This window comes from Hemiscyllium ocellatum, chromosome 17, assembly GCF_020745735.1.
Source record: "Hemiscyllium ocellatum isolate sHemOce1 chromosome 17, sHemOce1.pat.X.cur, whole genome shotgun sequence".
Classification (NCBI taxonomy): Eukaryota; Metazoa; Chordata; class Chondrichthyes; order Orectolobiformes; family Hemiscylliidae; genus Hemiscyllium; species Hemiscyllium ocellatum.
Window position 1 is genome coordinate 60,227,482 of NC_083417.1, and position 18,427 is coordinate 60,245,908.

At 39.3% G+C, this 18,427-nt stretch overlaps 1 protein-coding gene across 4 annotated transcripts in view; it reads left to right on the forward strand.

Moving 5' to 3' along the window:
- cbfb (core-binding factor subunit beta) overlaps positions 1-18,427 on the forward strand; it is an 89,421-nt gene that overhangs the window by 54,515 nt on the left and 16,479 nt on the right. For 2 of the 4 annotated variants that reach the window (XM_060837806.1, XM_060837808.1), the window contains exons 4-5: positions 3,733-3,849; positions 9,224-9,326. In XM_060837806.1, coding sequence (XP_060693789.1) covers positions 3,733-3,849; positions 9,224-9,326 — 220 coding nt within the window. The remainder of the gene's footprint in view (positions 1-3,732; positions 3,850-9,223; positions 9,327-18,427) is intronic. The other 2 variants (XM_060837805.1, XM_060837807.1) reach the window with 1 other exon arrangement.

Consider the following 18,427-nt stretch of genomic DNA (forward strand, 5'->3'; position numbering starts at 1 on the left):
AAACACGATAGTTCTGTTTTCGTTCCATCTCAAATTATAAGTCGTGTAATAGCTGGACCATTTAAACTAATGGGGCCAGAATCGCTTATAGCCAATACAGGTAAGGAAAGTTTGCGTTCTACACAACAGTCTAAATTCTTCAATCATGTTAAAGCCAATTCACTTTGAAGATACACATGTTTTGGTAGAACAGACTGTGTATAGGTCTACACCAGAAACCAGATAATGGGTGGGAGAGAAGGCAGGGAAACAAAATGAAGGATTCAGTTCATGATCTGAAATTATGGAACTTCGAGTCCAGGAGCTGTTAATTGCCTCAATTGAAATTGAGGTGTGTTCCTCCAGCTGGAGTTGGATTTAATTGGAACATTGGCTCACATTTTCTAAGCTAGGACTGTTGCAATGAGGCCAATCCCCTTGAGGACAGGAAAGGCAGTTAAAGCTGGAGCTCTGACATGATTGATGAGGTTAAAACAAGACTTGAAAAGAGGCTTTTGGTTATAAACTATGTTGTATACTAGAGACCAAGCTGAACATAGATAGTACAGAGAAGATCTAAAAAGAACAAGGGGTTAAAACATTTGATCTTCGTAAAGTACAGGATACTGCTAATGTGGTAAAAACATGGCTGTAGTACTATTGGATAAGATACAGATAACGTACATAGGTTGGTAGGACTTAAAGCAGAAAGGTAATTCAGTCCATCTGAGATGTTTCTTAAACCATGCCGAGTTCCTCTTGCAGCCAGCACAAACGGAGTGGATTAAATAGACTTTCTGAACTGGAAGTAAAGGTGGAATCTATAGATACTCTTGACTGAAATATTCCAGTCCTAATTAGTTATGAGGAATCTCTCAATCCTGTGAAAGAAAAATTTCCTCTTATCTCTCTCCTAAAAAGGTGAACCCTAATTTTATAATAGTTCCCTGTAGTTTTGGACTATACCAGAAGAGTAAATGTCGTTTCTACATCTAGCCTGTCAAGATATTTGGCATCTGCTACACTACAAACACACCATCCCTCACCGCTCTAAAAGGCAGTGGAAATGAGCCCAGCCTATCCAACCTATTTTCAAAAGATATTCCACTTATTCCTGGTATCTACTAAATCTCTTCTGAACTGCCTCCAATGCATTACCTCCTTCCTTAAATAAGAAAACCGAAACTGCGCGTGGTATTAAAGGCACTTTTTAATTATCATTTCACACAATAAGGGCATCACTGGTTAGGCCAACACTTAATGCCCATCCCTTATTGCCCAGGGGATTGTTGAGGGCCAACTACATCGCTGAGAGTCTGCAGTCACATGTAAGCCACTCTAGACAGGAGTGACAGTTTCCTTTCCTAAAGGACATTAGTGAACCAATTGGGTTTTTCCGAAAATCAACAGTGGTTTCATGGTCATCATTAGACTCTTAATTCCAGTTTTTTTTAAATGTTCAGTTCAAGTACCACCATCTGCCGTGGTGGAATTTGTACCTGGATCCCCAGAACATTACCTGGGTCTCTGGATAAACAGTCCAGTGATAATACCACTAGGACATCGCCTCCCCCAAATTGTGGTGGTCATTGCTGTGCTCTTGGCAATGTATTGTATGAACACAACATCCCTGCTTTTGTGTTCAATTCCTTTTGTTTTGAACCATCTTAATCACTTGGTGTACTGCATGCTCTTTGTGACTTGTGCACTAGAACATTTGATTCCCCTGCACCTGTATTCTGAATTCTGTAGCTATTCTGATTATAAATAACACTATTCTATTCTATTCTATTGTTGTTTTTACTATCAAAATGAACAACTTCACATCTTATCACATTATACTATATCTGCCAGATTTTCTTGTATACTGTCTCAACTTATTTATATCAGCTTGCATCCTTGTAACATCATATACATAGCATACTTTCCATCCTATCTTGGTGTCATCAGCAAATTCGACCACCACATGTTCAATCTTCTCATTTAAGGCCTGATATCAATAGTTGAGGACCCAGCATAGACCCCTGAAGGACTTTGTTTATCGTATCATATTAATTAAAAATGACCCACTTGTGCCTACTGCAGATTTAGTCAGTCCCCTAACCACATTAGTATGTTACCCTGTGAGCTTCTAGTTTGTACAATAACTTTTTGTGAGGCATTATCAAATGCCTTCTGGCAATCCAAAGTACAATTCGTCAATGGGCTCACCTATATCTACACCACATTTACTCCTTCACCAAATTCCAATAAATTGGTTTAAGATATTTTCCCATTCATAAAACCATCCAAATTATCTTGCGTTTTTCTAAGTGCTGTTCTACTTCCCTAAGATAGATATCAAGCTACCTCTCCTTTAGATTTCTGTTCTGTCTTGCTCCTTCCATGAATAGCAAGCTTATATTTGGTGCTTTCCAGTGCATTGGGACCTTTCTAGAATTTATTTAAATTAACACTGTTTAATTCATTAGCCATTTCTTTGAAGACCTTAAGTGTGCATGATACTAATGGCTAATAAAAAAACTTAAGTGTGCATGATACTTAAGTGTATTGTGTTTAAAAAAAACTTAATAGCAAAGGGACAACAGCAATAATGTTTTTTTTTTAAGATTGTAAAGCACCCAAAAAACACACTTAATTGGAAAAGGTTGTTTGTCAGACTGAAGGAAGATATATAGTCCCCAAGGATTGGGATAGGCCACTATTATTGTTATGTATATTAATAACCTGGACTTGGGTATACAGTATATAATTTCAGTTTTCAGGGAGACAGAATTTGGAAATGTAGTTATCAAAGCGGTTGATTGCAACAGAGTTATGAACTCTACGACAAAAGGGCACATTTATAATGTACAAATAGCAAAATGTGATATGATGTGCAGAAGCTTTTCTTGATTCTGTTCAAAGCTGGTATGATTTTTTTGTTTTGGGGAGGCAAAATCTTTAGATCACTCGAGTAATATTCCAAAGCTTTTATAGTGGGAGCCATGGGTTTGTCATATAATTAGATCATCCAAAATCTTTTCCGATCTGCCATGGTGAAAGAGTTATGGCATCTTATTCAAGTAACTTCTGAAAGATTATTTTTATTTGAAAATGTTATTCTAATTCACTTCAGGTAGTGAGCAATCAGGTATGAATCCATAAACTATTATACTGTCCTTTTTTCATTTGGTTGTAAAATGCCATAGATGCATTATTACACAAAATTTGAGTAGCCTAAAATTTTACGGATCTTGATTGCCTAATACTTGGATTATTTAATCAACTGGTCTACTGGCCTTTGTGGAAAGAGTGATGTGATCATGTATAGTTTGAATGGTATACAATGTGCTGGAAACAGAAGTGCTTTCCCCAGACTATGTAGCCACTATCCAATGTAGCTTTCGAAACAGACTTATCACTGTCATCTCCACCCTGATATTTAGAATATTATCTTCAAATGACTACCTTGCATCAAAATATTTGGTAGTTTCATGGATGGGAGAACATCAGTCTAACAGATTTTATTGGACAGGAGAATGGATTATATTTGGTTTCCTGTCAACATGATGCCTTCTTGTGGCTGAATGAAGAATTTGACTAATACCAAGGGAATTGATAAATGAAATATTTTGGTAATCGGAGTAATTTATGCTGTTAATTTCACAATTTCATCGTTTCAGCATCCTTACTAGTTTGTGAAATATACTTGGAGTGAGCAATTGTCATCAGTTCTTTAAATTCAATGCTGCAATTTGTATTCGTACATAGGTTTGCCTGAAGGCTCCAATGATTCTTAATGGAGTTTGTGTGATCTGGAAAGGCTGGATTGACCTCCAGCGACTTGATGGTATGGGATGTCTAGAGTTTGATGAAGACCGTGCACAGGTAAGCAAAGAAATTGGGCCAATTGCAGTTTTGTTGACCAGCTAATAGTCTGTGCTACACAATAGTATCAATTGGATTTTGCCTTTGATTCCTGCTAAATGCTTCATTCCTCTTCAGTTAAGCCATTTTGAATAGTTTCATCAGGCATTACTAAGTTCTTAAATCACAAAAGTATTGAGAGTAGCTTGTCATTGTGCCAGCATGTTGTGAATGTCTAGTTTTGGAATCTGACTTTTAGACTTAGGAATTAATTTATTTTGGTTGGAATCAATGTTTTAACTGTAGACAAATGGCATCTGATTCAGAAATTGGTAAATAGCTCATGGGAATGCACTTTAAATGAGCTTGCAGTTAATTACAGTTTAAAAACTAACCTATATTTCCATTAAGGTCAGAGGTATAAGTATAAATCTTGAACTTGAAATCTTAGTGGAAATGCACTACTTGGCTTGTAAAGGAGTCAGGACGTCTACGCTTAGTTAAAACATGTATTAAAACTTGTTGAGATGCTGATTCAGGGTAAAGTCTTAGAATGTTCTTGCTGACAGAAATAAGCAATTACGTGTGGATAATTGACAGTCAGTTGTAACTTTTGTTTTGGTTTGTGCTGCATCTCGCCAAATTGACTCAGTGAATAGGTGGTGGTTGTTTTGGTCATCTTTGAGAAGATAGTACTAACTTCGTTCTCAGCAAAACCTTATAGGAGAAAGCAGTCAGCTGAGGGGAAGCAGGTTATCTGCTGACAATTGGAACAAGGAACTAAGAGATTCACAATCATGGCAACTGTGAAGGAATATGGAAGGGTATGTAGCCTGTTAAGACATGGGAACAGCAAGCCAAACCAAATCATCATCCTGGATTCATAACATGATAAAATTTAAAACATTCATTGACCTTCAAAATTGCTCAATTGTCCCTAACTTTAATAGTAACATATCAGATACAAAGTTTATAACTTGGAACAGCAATTAACAAATTATTATTAATATAACTATAGCAGAACATGGGCATGGCTAAGAAACAAGGCAGACTATTTAACATCAATGTCTAAGCCCAATCTTTTTTAACTAGAAACCCATTTTTACATAGATAGTTAGAGAAATTTAAAACTCTTATAATTTGCCGGTTCAACAAATATATGATTGATACGCAGCCTTCAGAAATCCGAGGTTAATGGAGCTGGAAAAAACACGTCAGCGGAGTTTTTGCTTGAATCCCAAAGTTACTGATACACTCAAACAGATTCAGTAGCTTTCCAGAATTATTCATCCACTTCTTACAGAGGGCTATTTTCTTAGAACAACCAGCAAGTTGGCCACTGCAGTGAAAAATCAAACAGAGCAAAACATAGCAGCACTGTCCAGAAGCAACATAGTTGCACTTCAAAACCACAGTCAGAATGGCTCACTTTTTTTTGCCCCCCTCTTTTAGCAAGATTGTGTTTGTCTCTTCACTGATCCTTCCTTGATTGACCAGTTCAGAATCCAAAAGCAGCTGCCAGTCCTAAGCCTAAAACATCTTGTTGCTGGAACTACTTAGCACAGTAATTAAACTGTAATTAGCTTTCAAGGCCAGTTTTCATAATGGGAGTTTATTCGCACTTTCCTTTCCAAAATAAGCAGCTGTTAACATTTTGATTCTCAATTTTGGCTCACAGTTCCAAACCAAAAATGAGTAAAATAAAAATAAAATAATCAAAGTCTCAGTAAGCTTAAAAAGATAATGAAAGGACCCCAATAGAATCGTACCTTGGAGAATTGCGAGAACACTGAGGAGTGTTGAAGTTAATTCCAGAGGGCTGTGATATGCCTTTTGAATTCATTCTAGAAAGAATTAAAGCACCTTTGAGATTTTGTAAAATGAGCAATCATTTTTCAGTACAAGGAAATGATGGGATGGGGTTGAGAATAAAATGTAGAGCAGAATTCATAGCATTAGTTTTTATAACGCTTGTTAGATTGAAGCTTGCTTTTATTTTTCTTAAAGGCATTTGTTTTTGTGTAAAAATATGATATCATTGTGATAAATGTCAGCTAATTGCCGAGTGCTTTTTTTTCTTTAAGCATCGTCACAACCCTATTAGGGGCTGTTAAATGTCAAACTTTCCTAATGCCTCCAATGCATTGCAAAAAGACCTTTTTTAAATGATTCACCCATTTAGCATTGGCTTCATTTTTAGAAATGTTTAAGTCAAGTGTATCTAAGCTAGAGTTAATTTGAGATTTTGTTTTCTAATTCCACTGAGTTAACTAGCTCAACTGGACAAAAAAAATTGAAGCCTTTGTATTAAAGAGAAGTATGAGAGTGAGTGCAGTTGAATCGCAGACTGATAGCATGTTTAACACTTTTTGTGCAGCACAAAATATAGTATATATCATTAATACAGTGTATCTGTTAACTGGTTTAAAGTTGACTTATTTAAATTGTGATGAATCAGAGTTGTTAAGTTCTCCTTCAATGTTTGCACAATCTTTTTTTGGGTTTTTTCTTTCCAGCCCCCTTGGATCTTGTATTATGAAAAATTCATGAGTTCCTAAAGTTTTGGTATTTGATGTCTATAACTTAACAGTTTTGTTATGGAATTACTGTATTGATAATGCTTTGATTCAAAGCTTACAGGAGGTAAATTGACTTTTTGCTTGATTTTTGTGCTGCTAATGCAAAGTATCAGTCAGAATACGTGGTGATTGCACAATGTTCAACACCATTCGCAACGACTTGGACACTGAAGCAGTCAGTGTTCAAATGTAATAAGATCTGGACAATATCCAGACTTCGGCTGACAAGTGAGAAGTAACATTTGTGCCACACAGATGCTAGGTTATGATCATCACCAATAAAAGACAATCTAACCACCGCCCCATGATAATCAATGGTGTTACCTTCACTGAAACTCCACTATCAACATCCCGGGAGTTATAATTGATCAGAAACTCAACTGGACTCGCTGCATGAATGCAGTGGCTACAAAACAGATTAGAGGCTAGGAACACTGCACTAAGTAACTCACTTCCTTACTCCCCAAAGCCTGTCCACCATTTTCAAGGCACAAGCTGGAAGTGTGGTGGAATATTCCCCACTTGTCTGAATGAATGCAGCTCCAACAATACTCAAGAAGCTTGACATCACCCAGGACAAAGAAGCTTGCTTGATTGGCTCTATATTTGCAAGTATCCACTCCCTCCACCACTGACTCTTAGTAGCAGTAGTGTGTGCTATCAACAAAATGCACTGCAGAAGTTCACCAAGAATCCTCTTGCAGCATTTTTCAAACACATGACCACTTTCATCTAGAAGGACGAGGAAAGCAGAGACATGGCAACACTACCACCTTCAAGTTCCCCTCCAAGTCACTCACCATCCTGACTTGGAAATATATCACCATTCCTTCACTGGTGCTGGGTCAAAATCCTGGAATTCCCTCCCTCCTGGCATTGTGGATCCACAGCAGGTGGACTGCAGTGTTTCAGCTCACCGCCTTTTCGAGGGTAACTAGGGGCAGGCAATAAATGCTGGACAGACAGGGATGCCCACATCCCACAAAATGAACTTTAAAAAGAATGGAGGCTGATGGGCTGAGTTGGCATCCCTTCCTACATATGAATTCATTAATAATCTGTGGAGCAACCCAGTGCCTTGGACATAAAAGGGAATATCCTCATTAGAGCAACTGACTATAACGAAAGCAGTGCTGAAGAAACTCAACTGATTGGGCAGCATCTATAAGGAGAAAAGCAGAGTTAATGTTTTGAGTTCAGTGACTCTTTGTCAGAACTAGACTCAGTTAACTCAGTTTTTCTCTACAGATGCCGCCAGATATGCTGAGTTTCTCCAGCACTTTGCTTCAGTTTCGGATGTACAGCATTGGCAGTCCTTTGTTCTTATCTGAGTTGTTAACGTCCAGTTAACATTTTACAGAATTTCAGTTCAGTGATATGATAAGTATGCTAATTGGTACATCTTTAGAGGAAACTATCCTGTTGCCCCATAATTATTCTATTTCTATCTCAATAGTAGTTATTTCTGTTGATCAGTTCCCAGCTGGAATGGTTTAGCACTGAGACAGCATGTGGTTGCAAAATATGAAAAATACAGTCTTCCCCTCCTGTGTACATTTACTGTAAATCTTATCACATCTTTTGAAGTTCAGGATGATTTACATCTGAAATACTCTTCATCTAGCATGACCTGCATGCTGCAATTCATGCAATGTTTGAAGAGGCTCCCTGCTACTATATCTGGGTGGAGCTGTTTTGTGCAGATGCCTTAAAGTTGGAAACTAGTCCATCATTTAGGGCGGCACGGTGGCAGTGGTTAGCACTGCTGCCTCACAGCGCCTGTAGACCTGGGTTCAATTCCCGACTCAGGCGACTGACTGTGTGGAGTTTGCACGTTCTCCCCGTGTCTGCGTGGGTTTCCTCCGGGTGCTCCGGTTTCCTCCCACAGTCCAAAGATGTGCGGGTCAGGTGAATTGGCCAAGCTAAATTGCCCGTAGTGATAGGTAAGGGGTAAATGTAGGGGCATGGGTGGGTTGCGCTTCGGCGGGTCGGTGTGGACTTGTTGGGCCGAAGGGCCTGTTTCCACACTGTAAGTCTAAGTCTAAGTCTAAATTTCCTGCTACCTAGTTCCCTGTAAAATTGTACTGTTGGAATCAGTGACACAAAGCACCTGACGCTTCTAAAATTGTAACAATAACTAGAGGATGCTGACCAGTAAGTAATCTGTAAGTAGTTGATTCCTTGAAAAAGTGCTCTTGAAGGATCCCTTCTGCTTCTGAAACCATGTTCAGCTGTGAAGGTTTGAGCTCCGAATTGTCAAAGCTGGTAACCGCACACTACTGCCACCTGCACTAATTTGAATGCTTGTATGATTCCCCAATTTAGGTATCTACTTGAAGTGCTGAGATGATTTGTGTTCAAAAGGCAGGTGTTAAGTATCTAATTTCAGGTTGTGTAATATTTGCTCATTCATGAAATTACCTCTCCCAAATGTTTTGGAGTAGTAAACATTTGTCTGAGCTAGAGTGAAATTGAACAGTAGAAACTGAATGCTGGGGACTGATCCTTTTAACAGACAGCAACCAGAGAATCATATTTGGCAAACTTGAAATTTCACTGCTTTATGAAAAGTTTAGCATTGCTTTGGATCTGTGCTGTACTGTAATGAGAAGAGACCAATCCTTAACTGTGCTAATTAATTTGATTTGTATTTTTAACATCCTTGTTGAAATAGGATAGTTCATGCTTAGTGAGTGTTCATATATTTAAGATTTCAGAAAAGCATTTAATGAGATTCAGAAAATCCTTCAAAGTTCTTACTGATTCTCATGACTATTGCTACTTTATTCTAGCTTGCATTTACTTTTTTTTTGCAGCAGGAGGATGCACTGGCGCAACAGGCATTTGAGGATGCCCGAAGGAGAGCCAGAGATTTTGAGGAGAGGGAGAGATCTCATCGGGAGGACATGGAGGTGAGAGGTTAGGACACTTTTTGTGTTAAGTTAGGGAGGGATGGGTGTTACTCTGCTGTAGCATGTAATACTATATCCTCTGCATTCATGGAAAGTATTGTAAGGTACGTTTGGAACAGAGTAGCAATTTAGAAAGTAGGAGCAAGAGTGGGCCATTCAACCTTGCAAATCTGCTTTCTGTTCAATATGATTATGGCTGATCATTCAACCAGTATTCTGTTATTGCTTTCGCCCTGTGTCCTTTTGATCCCTTTAGCCTTAATTCCTCCTTTTAAAAACCTTCAATGTTTGGCCTCGATTGCTTTGTGGCAGAGAATTCCACAGGCTCATCACTCTGGGTGAAGAAATTTCTCAGGTCTTTGAAAACATTCATGCTGTGTTTACCTGTCTAGTTCAGTTGCCATTTTATAGGTTTTGTGAGATGCTTCATGCTCCCCAGCCCCAAAATTCCTGTAATTCAACTAAATATAGTCTTGCCCTATCCTGTCTCTTTTCATACATCAGTCCTGCTGACCTAGGAATCAGTCTGGTAAACTTTGTTGTATTCCCTCCTTATCGAGAACAACCTTCCTCTGGTAAAGAGACCAAGACAGCACACATTACTCCAGGCTTGCTGTCATCAAAGCCCTGTGCTCCAATCCTCTTGGTATGAAGGCTTTCAGTAGCTGGTGTACAATGACATCCAGGTCTTGTTGCACCTGTTCTTCCCAGTCTGATGTCATTCAAATAATCTGTCTTTGCTAAAGTGGACAACCTTACATTTATCCACATGATGCTTGCCCACACAGTCAACTTGTCCAAATCACACTGAAGAAGCTCGGCATGCTACTCTTAGTTTACTCTACCATCCATTACAGAACTAATTACATTTAGTTTTCTCATCTAAATCAAATGTGTATATAATGAGGTCCAAGCACTGATCCCAGTGGTACTGCCTGCAACTTGGAAAAAGACCATTTCATTCCTACTCTTCTGTTTCCTGTCTGCCAATCAATTATCTGGGTAGCTAATAGTAATGCTACTTAAATTGAGAATGACTGATTAAATTTGGAAAGTGGGAATTCCTTCTCTTTTGGGGAATGTGCCACACTCATGGTCTGAAATTGTTCTCTCTGGGGGACGTGGAAGTGTGGAACTTCATTTATGTAGATATAGCAAGAGGGTGTGACTTTAGAGAAAACTTGATAGAGGTATCTGGTCAAATTAAGCAGGGAGATTGTTCCCATTGTTGGAAGGATTATGAGCCATAGAGCATATAGGTTTATGGTAATAGGGAAAGAAGCAATGGTAACATGAGGAAAAACAGTTATTACGTGAAAATATTTATGATTTGAAATGCACTGTCTGAATGTAGTGGAGACAGGCTGAATTCAAGAGGGAATTTAAATTATGATCCAACAGGAAGACATGAGAAGGTAGAATAAAGGTGGCACGAGAACAGTTACTACTTTTGGAGAATCAGCACAGACCCCACAAGTTGAATGGCTACTTATTTTTGTGCTGGAATCCTTTGTGTTGTGAAAAATATCATTGAGAGTTTTGGCAAGAAAAAATTCTGGAAATTCCCAGCAGGTGTGGGTGCATCTGTATAGAAATCTGTGGAGCTCTGTTCAGATCATTCACCTAAAACATTTCAGTAGTTTACTCTCTACAGTGTTTGACCAACCAATCATTTCTAGTATTTTGTTTTTGTTTTATTTCCATCACTTGAATTGTTTTTCCTTTGTTTTACTGAGAAACTAACACTGGCCATTTATAAAATGATATAGTTAAGGGCAAGGTGAAGTTCCTCTTAAAGTAAATTTTAACACCATTCCCAGATTGTCCCATTGTTGCACTAGTGTACCATTTCCAGTTTCTGCTGTATGAAAAGACGTATGCAAGTGTTAAGTAGTCATCTGTTTTCAGTTTTCTGTTTCTAATTGAATCTATTGTAAACTGGATTAAAAGTACAGCAAATTCCTTGTCTAAGTGAATGACTTGAAACCAGCCCAGATAGAAAAGGTTTCTATAAAGTGGTCTTTATACCATAAGATATGGGAGCAAAAGCAAACCATTCGGCCCATCAAGTCCGGCAATTCAGTGCGATCATGATTAAAAGTCTATTTCTCTCAGCCTTAAATGTACTTAATGATCCAGCTTCCACAAACTTCTGTGGTAAAGAAAGCTATGGATTCACTACCGGTCTTAAATAAGACTCCTCACTTTGAGAAAATGGCATTTGATCATTGTCTCTCAAACTCAACCTGTCAATCCCCTCTCCCACAAATCTTTCATGATGGTCTCTTCTCATTCTTCTAAACATATACAAGCCCAATCTATTCAATCTCTCCTTACAAGAAACTCCACTATGCCAGGGATCAATCTACTGAACTTTCTCTGAAATGCCAGTGTAGGTTTTCTTGGATAAAGTTGACCAAAACTGCTTCACAGTATTCCAGGATAGTCTAACTAGTGCCTTGTATAGTTCTCTCAAGACATTTTTTTTAATGTTCCATTTCCTTTTGCGACAAAACCTGACAGTCCATTTGCCTTCCCTGTTACCTGCCTGGGTGCTAGTTTTTTGTGATTCTTGTATAAAGAATTTCAAATCTGTGTTGCAGCTTTCTGTAGTCTTTATCCATTTAAAAAATATTCAGCTCCTTTATTCTTCCTGTCAAAGTGGATAACCTTACATTTTCTCTTGTTATATTCCATCTGCTATGCTTTTGCCCACTCATTTAATTTGTCTATACTTTCTGTAAACTCTTTATGTCAACCTCATTACCTGCCTTCCCACTAATCCAATCTCATTCACAGACTTGGCAATAGCACATTAACTTCTAAAATCCAAGTTGTTAATATATATTGTATATAAATGCTGCCTTGGTTTTCCACTATTTACAGATTGCCTTCCAAAAAAGAAGCCTGCTTATTCCTAAGTGTTTGCCTTTTATTAGCTAGCCAGTCCTTTGGGCTCTTGTTTCATCTCATGTATAATCTTGTGTGCTGTACCTTTCATTGTATGCCTTTTGAAATCTGAATATATTACTTTTACTGGTTCCTCTTTACCTCTCCCGCTCGTTACTTCAAAGAATTGTAATAAATTTGTCAGACCTGATTTTTCCCATCGTGAAGGCATGTTGACTCTACTTGATCATATTATGTATTTCAAAATGCTGTGCTATTACATCTTTCATAATAGACACTTAACATTTTCCCAATAATATCCATTTAGTTACATGCTTATCGTTACCTGATTTTGTCTGCCTCCCTTTTGTTAATAAGGTTGTTACATTAGCAGTTCTGTAATTCTGTGGCATTTTTCCACAATCTAAGGATACTCATATTAGTATATCACTCTGTCTGTAGCTACTCCCTTTGCTATCCTCTGACACAACCCATCAGGCCACAGGGATGTACCAGCCTTTTGCTATATTAGTTTCCTTAGTACATTTTTTTTCTGGTGGTAGTTACTTAGTTTATTTTCTGCACCTTCTCCCTTGACTATTTATATTTTTGGAATGCTATTAATGACCTCTACTGTGAAGATTGATCTTGAAATATTTACTCAACTCCTCTGCCATTTTCTGACTCTTCGTGATCTCCCCAGCCTCATTCTTGAAAGGGCCTATGTTCACTGTGACCCTTCTCATCCCCCTCACATATTTAAAGAAGCTCTTGCTGTCTGTTTTTGTTACTTGCTAACTCGCCCTCATAGTTTATTTTCTCTTTCCTTTTTTCTTTGGTCATCTTTTGTTGGCTTTTAAAATTTCTCCAGATTTTTTGAAACTTGGTTATGGTTCTTTCATGTGATTTAGTCCATGACGATGGTGGAAGAAAATACCAAATGTAGTAGGAGCCCACCTGTACTTATTGTTCCTTTTGGTGCTTTTTAAGACTGGTTTGAAGATCAATTTCCAGTTAATTGGGGTCTGTCTTTTGTACTTTCTGAAACATCTAGGTGGGTGGGACATTCAACTGTTCAATTCATAAATACAAGCTGAGCAATTGATCTGTTTTTTAAATAAAGATGAATTTTAATATTTAAGCATAATTTTTAAAAAAAATTAAACTAACCCAGCTGTGCTTCATCAGCTGGATGCTCTGCAAGCAGTGGCTGTGACTTTTCCTGGCAGAACACACACACTTCTGTTTTTTTAAAAGCTGCTTAAAGAAAAAAGAATTGAAGTCCTTCCTTATTTGAAATGACTTTAATAGAGAACAGATTACGGTTCATTCCTTCAGTAAAACAGAAATAGCTATCATTACTCCACCCACTCTACCCACCAACCCCCTACAAAGTTTGCATCGCCAGATTTCACAGCAACTTGCAGCTTGCATGTATTACCACTCTTGTCTGAATAAAGTTGCACAGATACGGGAGCGCTGTTACGTATAATAATGTAACACATCTGTTAGTCCTCTCCATTCTTCCCTCATAATCAATCTGTCTTCCTAGCCTTCTATTTTTTTCTTGCAACTGCTCTATCTGTATACATCTATCAGTCCGTTGTGTGCAGTGACCCTGTTTTTTTGCATCCCTTTGTGCTCTCCAACCCATCTGAGCATGCACACGCCATCCTCCCTTTTCGCACCCCCCCCCCCCCCCATCTTATTTGTATAATTAACTGTTTCAGCTTGAAAGATCGTTTCAGTGACACATGCACAAGAATCGTTAACAGATCTGCAAGTTTTGGTATACTCTTGAGTATCACCATGTTGAGTTGTCTTGAACTGCATTTAAATTTTGCTGCTCCCTTGATATGATTATTTTAGATTAGACTTACAGTGTGGAAACAGGCCCTTCGGCCCAACATCTAGCCTTACAGAGCAATGCCAACTGAATGTTTGAATAAATGGAGAGCTTTTCAGTTATGTCTATAATCTTAATCAAAATTTACCACTTCAATTACCAATGATCTCAAGTCCAAATACTGTCACTTATGTTTTTCATTGAATTTATTAGTTTTAGTTCACATTGGAAGTCTTCTATTTGTAGCACCTGACCATATCTCCTACATCAAAATCTCTCATGTATAGCATTAGTTTTGAAGGGCACCATTCACTGCTGCTGTGTAAGATTCTTTTAGCAAGATCCCACAACTGACTTGAGTTAAACAACCACTTGACCTGTTTTTGGTAGTTGAGTGGAAGAAATGTTGATCAGAATACAAGAAAAACACTCAACTCCCCTTTTTAGTGTTATGATCATTTTCAAAAGTACATTGAACAAATGGAATTGGATGTTCATGTCGTATCTCATCAGAAAAACACTTGATTAATGAAGCCCTTTCACATGTGTACTGTTACCATTCAAGACTACTTAAACGAGAGTATGGTTATAATTCTGGATGGATTAACTTTCACTGCACTTAAATCCATTTGCCATGGTAATTTTTTTCTCTCATGGAATGAGTATGTTGCTGGTAAAGTCAACATTCATTGCTTTTCAAATGAGGGGCTTGATAGGCTATTTGACAGAGCAATTGGAGTTCTTCTGTCACACATAGACCAAGCCAAGGTGACAGATTTCCTTCCTTGTAGAACATTGGTCTTCACAGCAACTGATAATAAATGTCATGGTTTCAATTAATAAGCTTATCTTGAATGTAAATGTTGCCAGCTTCTGTGTCCACGTAGACACATGGCCTATGGATTACTAGTCCAATGACATTACCACTATGCCACAGTACCTCTAATAAGGGAGATGGTAGCATTTAATTCTTTGTGCTATTGTCAATGTTGGATTTGTGTTTCTTGTGTTAAATCATTAAATGTGGCAAATAATTGAGGCTGTCGAATAGATGCTGTAGGAATGCAAATAGCCTCATTGTTCCACCGCAAATACGTAAGCATTGTCAAAGACTATTACTACCCGATATCAGTATGTTGGGGGGTGGGATTCAGGGGGGTAATGAGGAAAGAGATCAATCTGAGATGGGTACAGCTGAGAACAGAAGTGAGTCAAACAGTCAGGGCATGCAGGGACAAGGTAGGACTAATAAATTAAACTGCATTGATTTAAATGCAAGGGGCCTAACAGGGAAGGGAGATGAACTCAGGGCATGGTTAGGAACTTGGGACTGGGATATCATAGCAATTACAGAAACATGGCTCCGGGATGGGCAGGACTGACAGCTTAATGTTCCAGGATACAAATGCTACAGGAAGGATAGAAAGGGAGGCAAGAAAGGATAAGGGATGGCATTACAGTTGTGCTTAGGGAAGATATTCCCGGAAATACATCCAGGGAAGTTATTTGGGTGGAACTGAAAAATAAGAAAGGGATGATCACCTTATTGGGATTGTATTATAGACCCCCCCAATAGTCAGAGGGAAATTGAGAAACAAACTTGTGAGGAGGTTTCAGTTGTCTGTAAGAATAATAGGGTAGTTCTGGTAGGGATTTTTAACTTTGCAAAGATCGACTGGGACTGCCATAGTGTTAAAGGTTTAGATGGAGAGGAATTTCTGTGTGTACAAGAACATTTTCTGATTCAGGATGTGGATGTACCTACTAGAGACTTGAACCTACTCTTGGGAAATAAGGCAGGGCAGGTGACTGAGGTGTCAGTGGGGGAGCATTTTGGGGCTGGCGACCATAATTCTATTTGTTTTAAAATAATGATGGAAAAGGATAGACCACATCTAAAAGTTGAAGTTCTAAATTGGAAAAAGGCCAATTTTAACAGTATTAGGCAAGAACTTTCGAAAGCTGAATGGAGGCAGATGTTCGCAGGTAAAGGGACGGCTGGAAAATGGGAAGCCTTCAGAAATGAGATAACAAGAATCCAGGGAAAGTATATTCCTATCAGAGTGAAACGAAAGGCTGGTAGGTGTAGGGAATGCTGGATGACTAAAGAAATTGAGGGTTTGGTTAAGAAAAAGGAAGCATATGTCAGGTATAGACAGGATAGATTAGATTAGATTACTTGGTGTGGAAACAGGCCCTTCTGGCCAACAAGTCCACACCGACCCGCCGAAGCGCAACCATGCCCGTACATTTATCCCTTATCTAACACTACGGGCAATTTAGCATGGCCAATTCACCTGGCCTGCACAGGTGGGAGGAAACCGGGCCACCCGGAGGAAACCCACGCAGACACGGGAGAATGTGCAAACTCCACACAGTCAGTTGCCTGAGGTGGGAATTGAAACCGGGTCTCTGGCGCCGTGAGGCAGCAGTGCTAACCACTGTGCCACCGTGTCACCCACGATAGATCGAGTGAATCCTTAGAGTGTAAAGGAAGTAGGAGTATACTTAACAGGGAAATCAGGAGGGCAAAAAGGGGACATGAGATAGCTTTGGTAAATAGAATTAAGGAGAATCCAAAGGGTTTTTACAACTATATTAAGAACAAAAGGGTAACTGGGGAGAGAATATGGCCCCTCAAAGATCAGCAAGGAGGCCTTTTTGTGGAGCCACAGAAAATGAGGGAGATACTAAATGAATATTTTGCATCAGTATTTACTGTGGAAAAGGATATGGAAGATATAGACTGTAGGGAAATAGATGGTGACCTCTTGCAAAATGTCCATATTACAGAGTAGGAAGTGCTGGATGTCTTGAAACGGTTAAAGGTGGATAAATCCCAGGACCTGATCAGGTGTACCCAAGAATTCTATGGGAAGCTAGAGAAGTGATTGCTGGGCCACTTGCCAGGATATTTGTATCATCGATAGTTGCTGGAAGACTGCTGGACAGTTGGCAAACGTGGTGCCACTGTTTAAGAAGGGCGGTAAAGACAAGCCAGGGAACTATTGACCAGTGAGCCTGACCTCAATGATGGGCAAGTTCTTGGAGGGAATCCTGAGGTACAGGGTGTACATGTATTTGGAAAGACAAGGGCTGATTAGCGATAGTCAACATGGCTTTGTTTGTGGGAAATCATGTCTCACAAAGTTGATTGAGTTTTTTGAAGAAGTAACAAAGATAATTGATGAGGGCAGAGCAGTAGATGTGATCTATATGGACTTCAGTAAGGCGTTCGACAAGGTTCCCCATGGGAGACTGATTAACAAGGATAGCTGTCATGGAATACAGGGAGAACTAGCCATTTGGATACAGAACTGGCTCAAAGGTAGAAGACAGAGGGTGGTGGTGGAGGGTTGTTTTTCAGACTGGAGGCCTGTGACCAGTGGAGTGCCACAAGGATCAGTGCTGGGTCCTCTACTTTTTGTCATTTACATAAATGATTTGGGTACGAGCATAAGAGGTACAGTTAGTGTGTTTGCAGATGACACCAAAATTGGAGGTTTAGTGGACAGCGAAGAGGGTTACCTCAGATTACAACAGGATCTGGACCAGATGGGCCAATGGGCTGAGAAGTGGCAGATGCAGTTTAATTCAGATAAACGCGAGGTGCTGCATTTTGGGAAAGCAAATCTTAGCAGGACTTATACGCTTAATGGTAAGGTCCAAGGGAGTGTTGCTGAACAAAGAGACCTTGGAGTGCAGGTTCATAGCTCCTTGAAAGTGGAGTCGCAGGTAGATAGGATAGTGAAGGCGACTTTTGGTATGCTTTCCTTTATTGGTCAGAGTATTGAGTACAGGGGTTGGGAGGTCATGTTGCGGCTGTATAGGATATTGGTTAGGCCACTGTTGGAATATCGCGTGCAATTCTGGTCTCCTTCCTATCTGAAAGATGTTGTGAAACTTGAAAGGGTTCAGAAAAGATTTACAAGGATGTTGCCAGTGTTGGAGGATCTGGGCTGCAGGGAGAGGCTGAACAGGCTGGGGCTGTTGTCCCTGGAGCGTCGGAGGCTGAGGGGTGACCTTATAGAGGTTTACAAAATTGAGGGGCATGGATAGGATAAATAGGCAAAGTCTTTTCCCTGGAGTTGGGGAGTCCAGAACTAGAGGTCAGGCCTTCCTCATTCCTGAACAAGGGCTTATGCCTGAAAAGTCGAATCTCCGGCTCCTTTGGATGCTACCTGACCTGCTGCGCTTTTCCAGCAACACATTTTCAGCTCTGATCTCCAGCATCTGCAGTCCTCGCTTTCTCCTAGCTTTTGTCAAAATGTAAACTGCTCATGAAGAGTGCAGGTTTGCACATCTAGCAAAGTTCAGTGCTTAGATTGTTGAATTATCTTCATAAAAGATGATTGGTGCTTTGAACTTTTGTT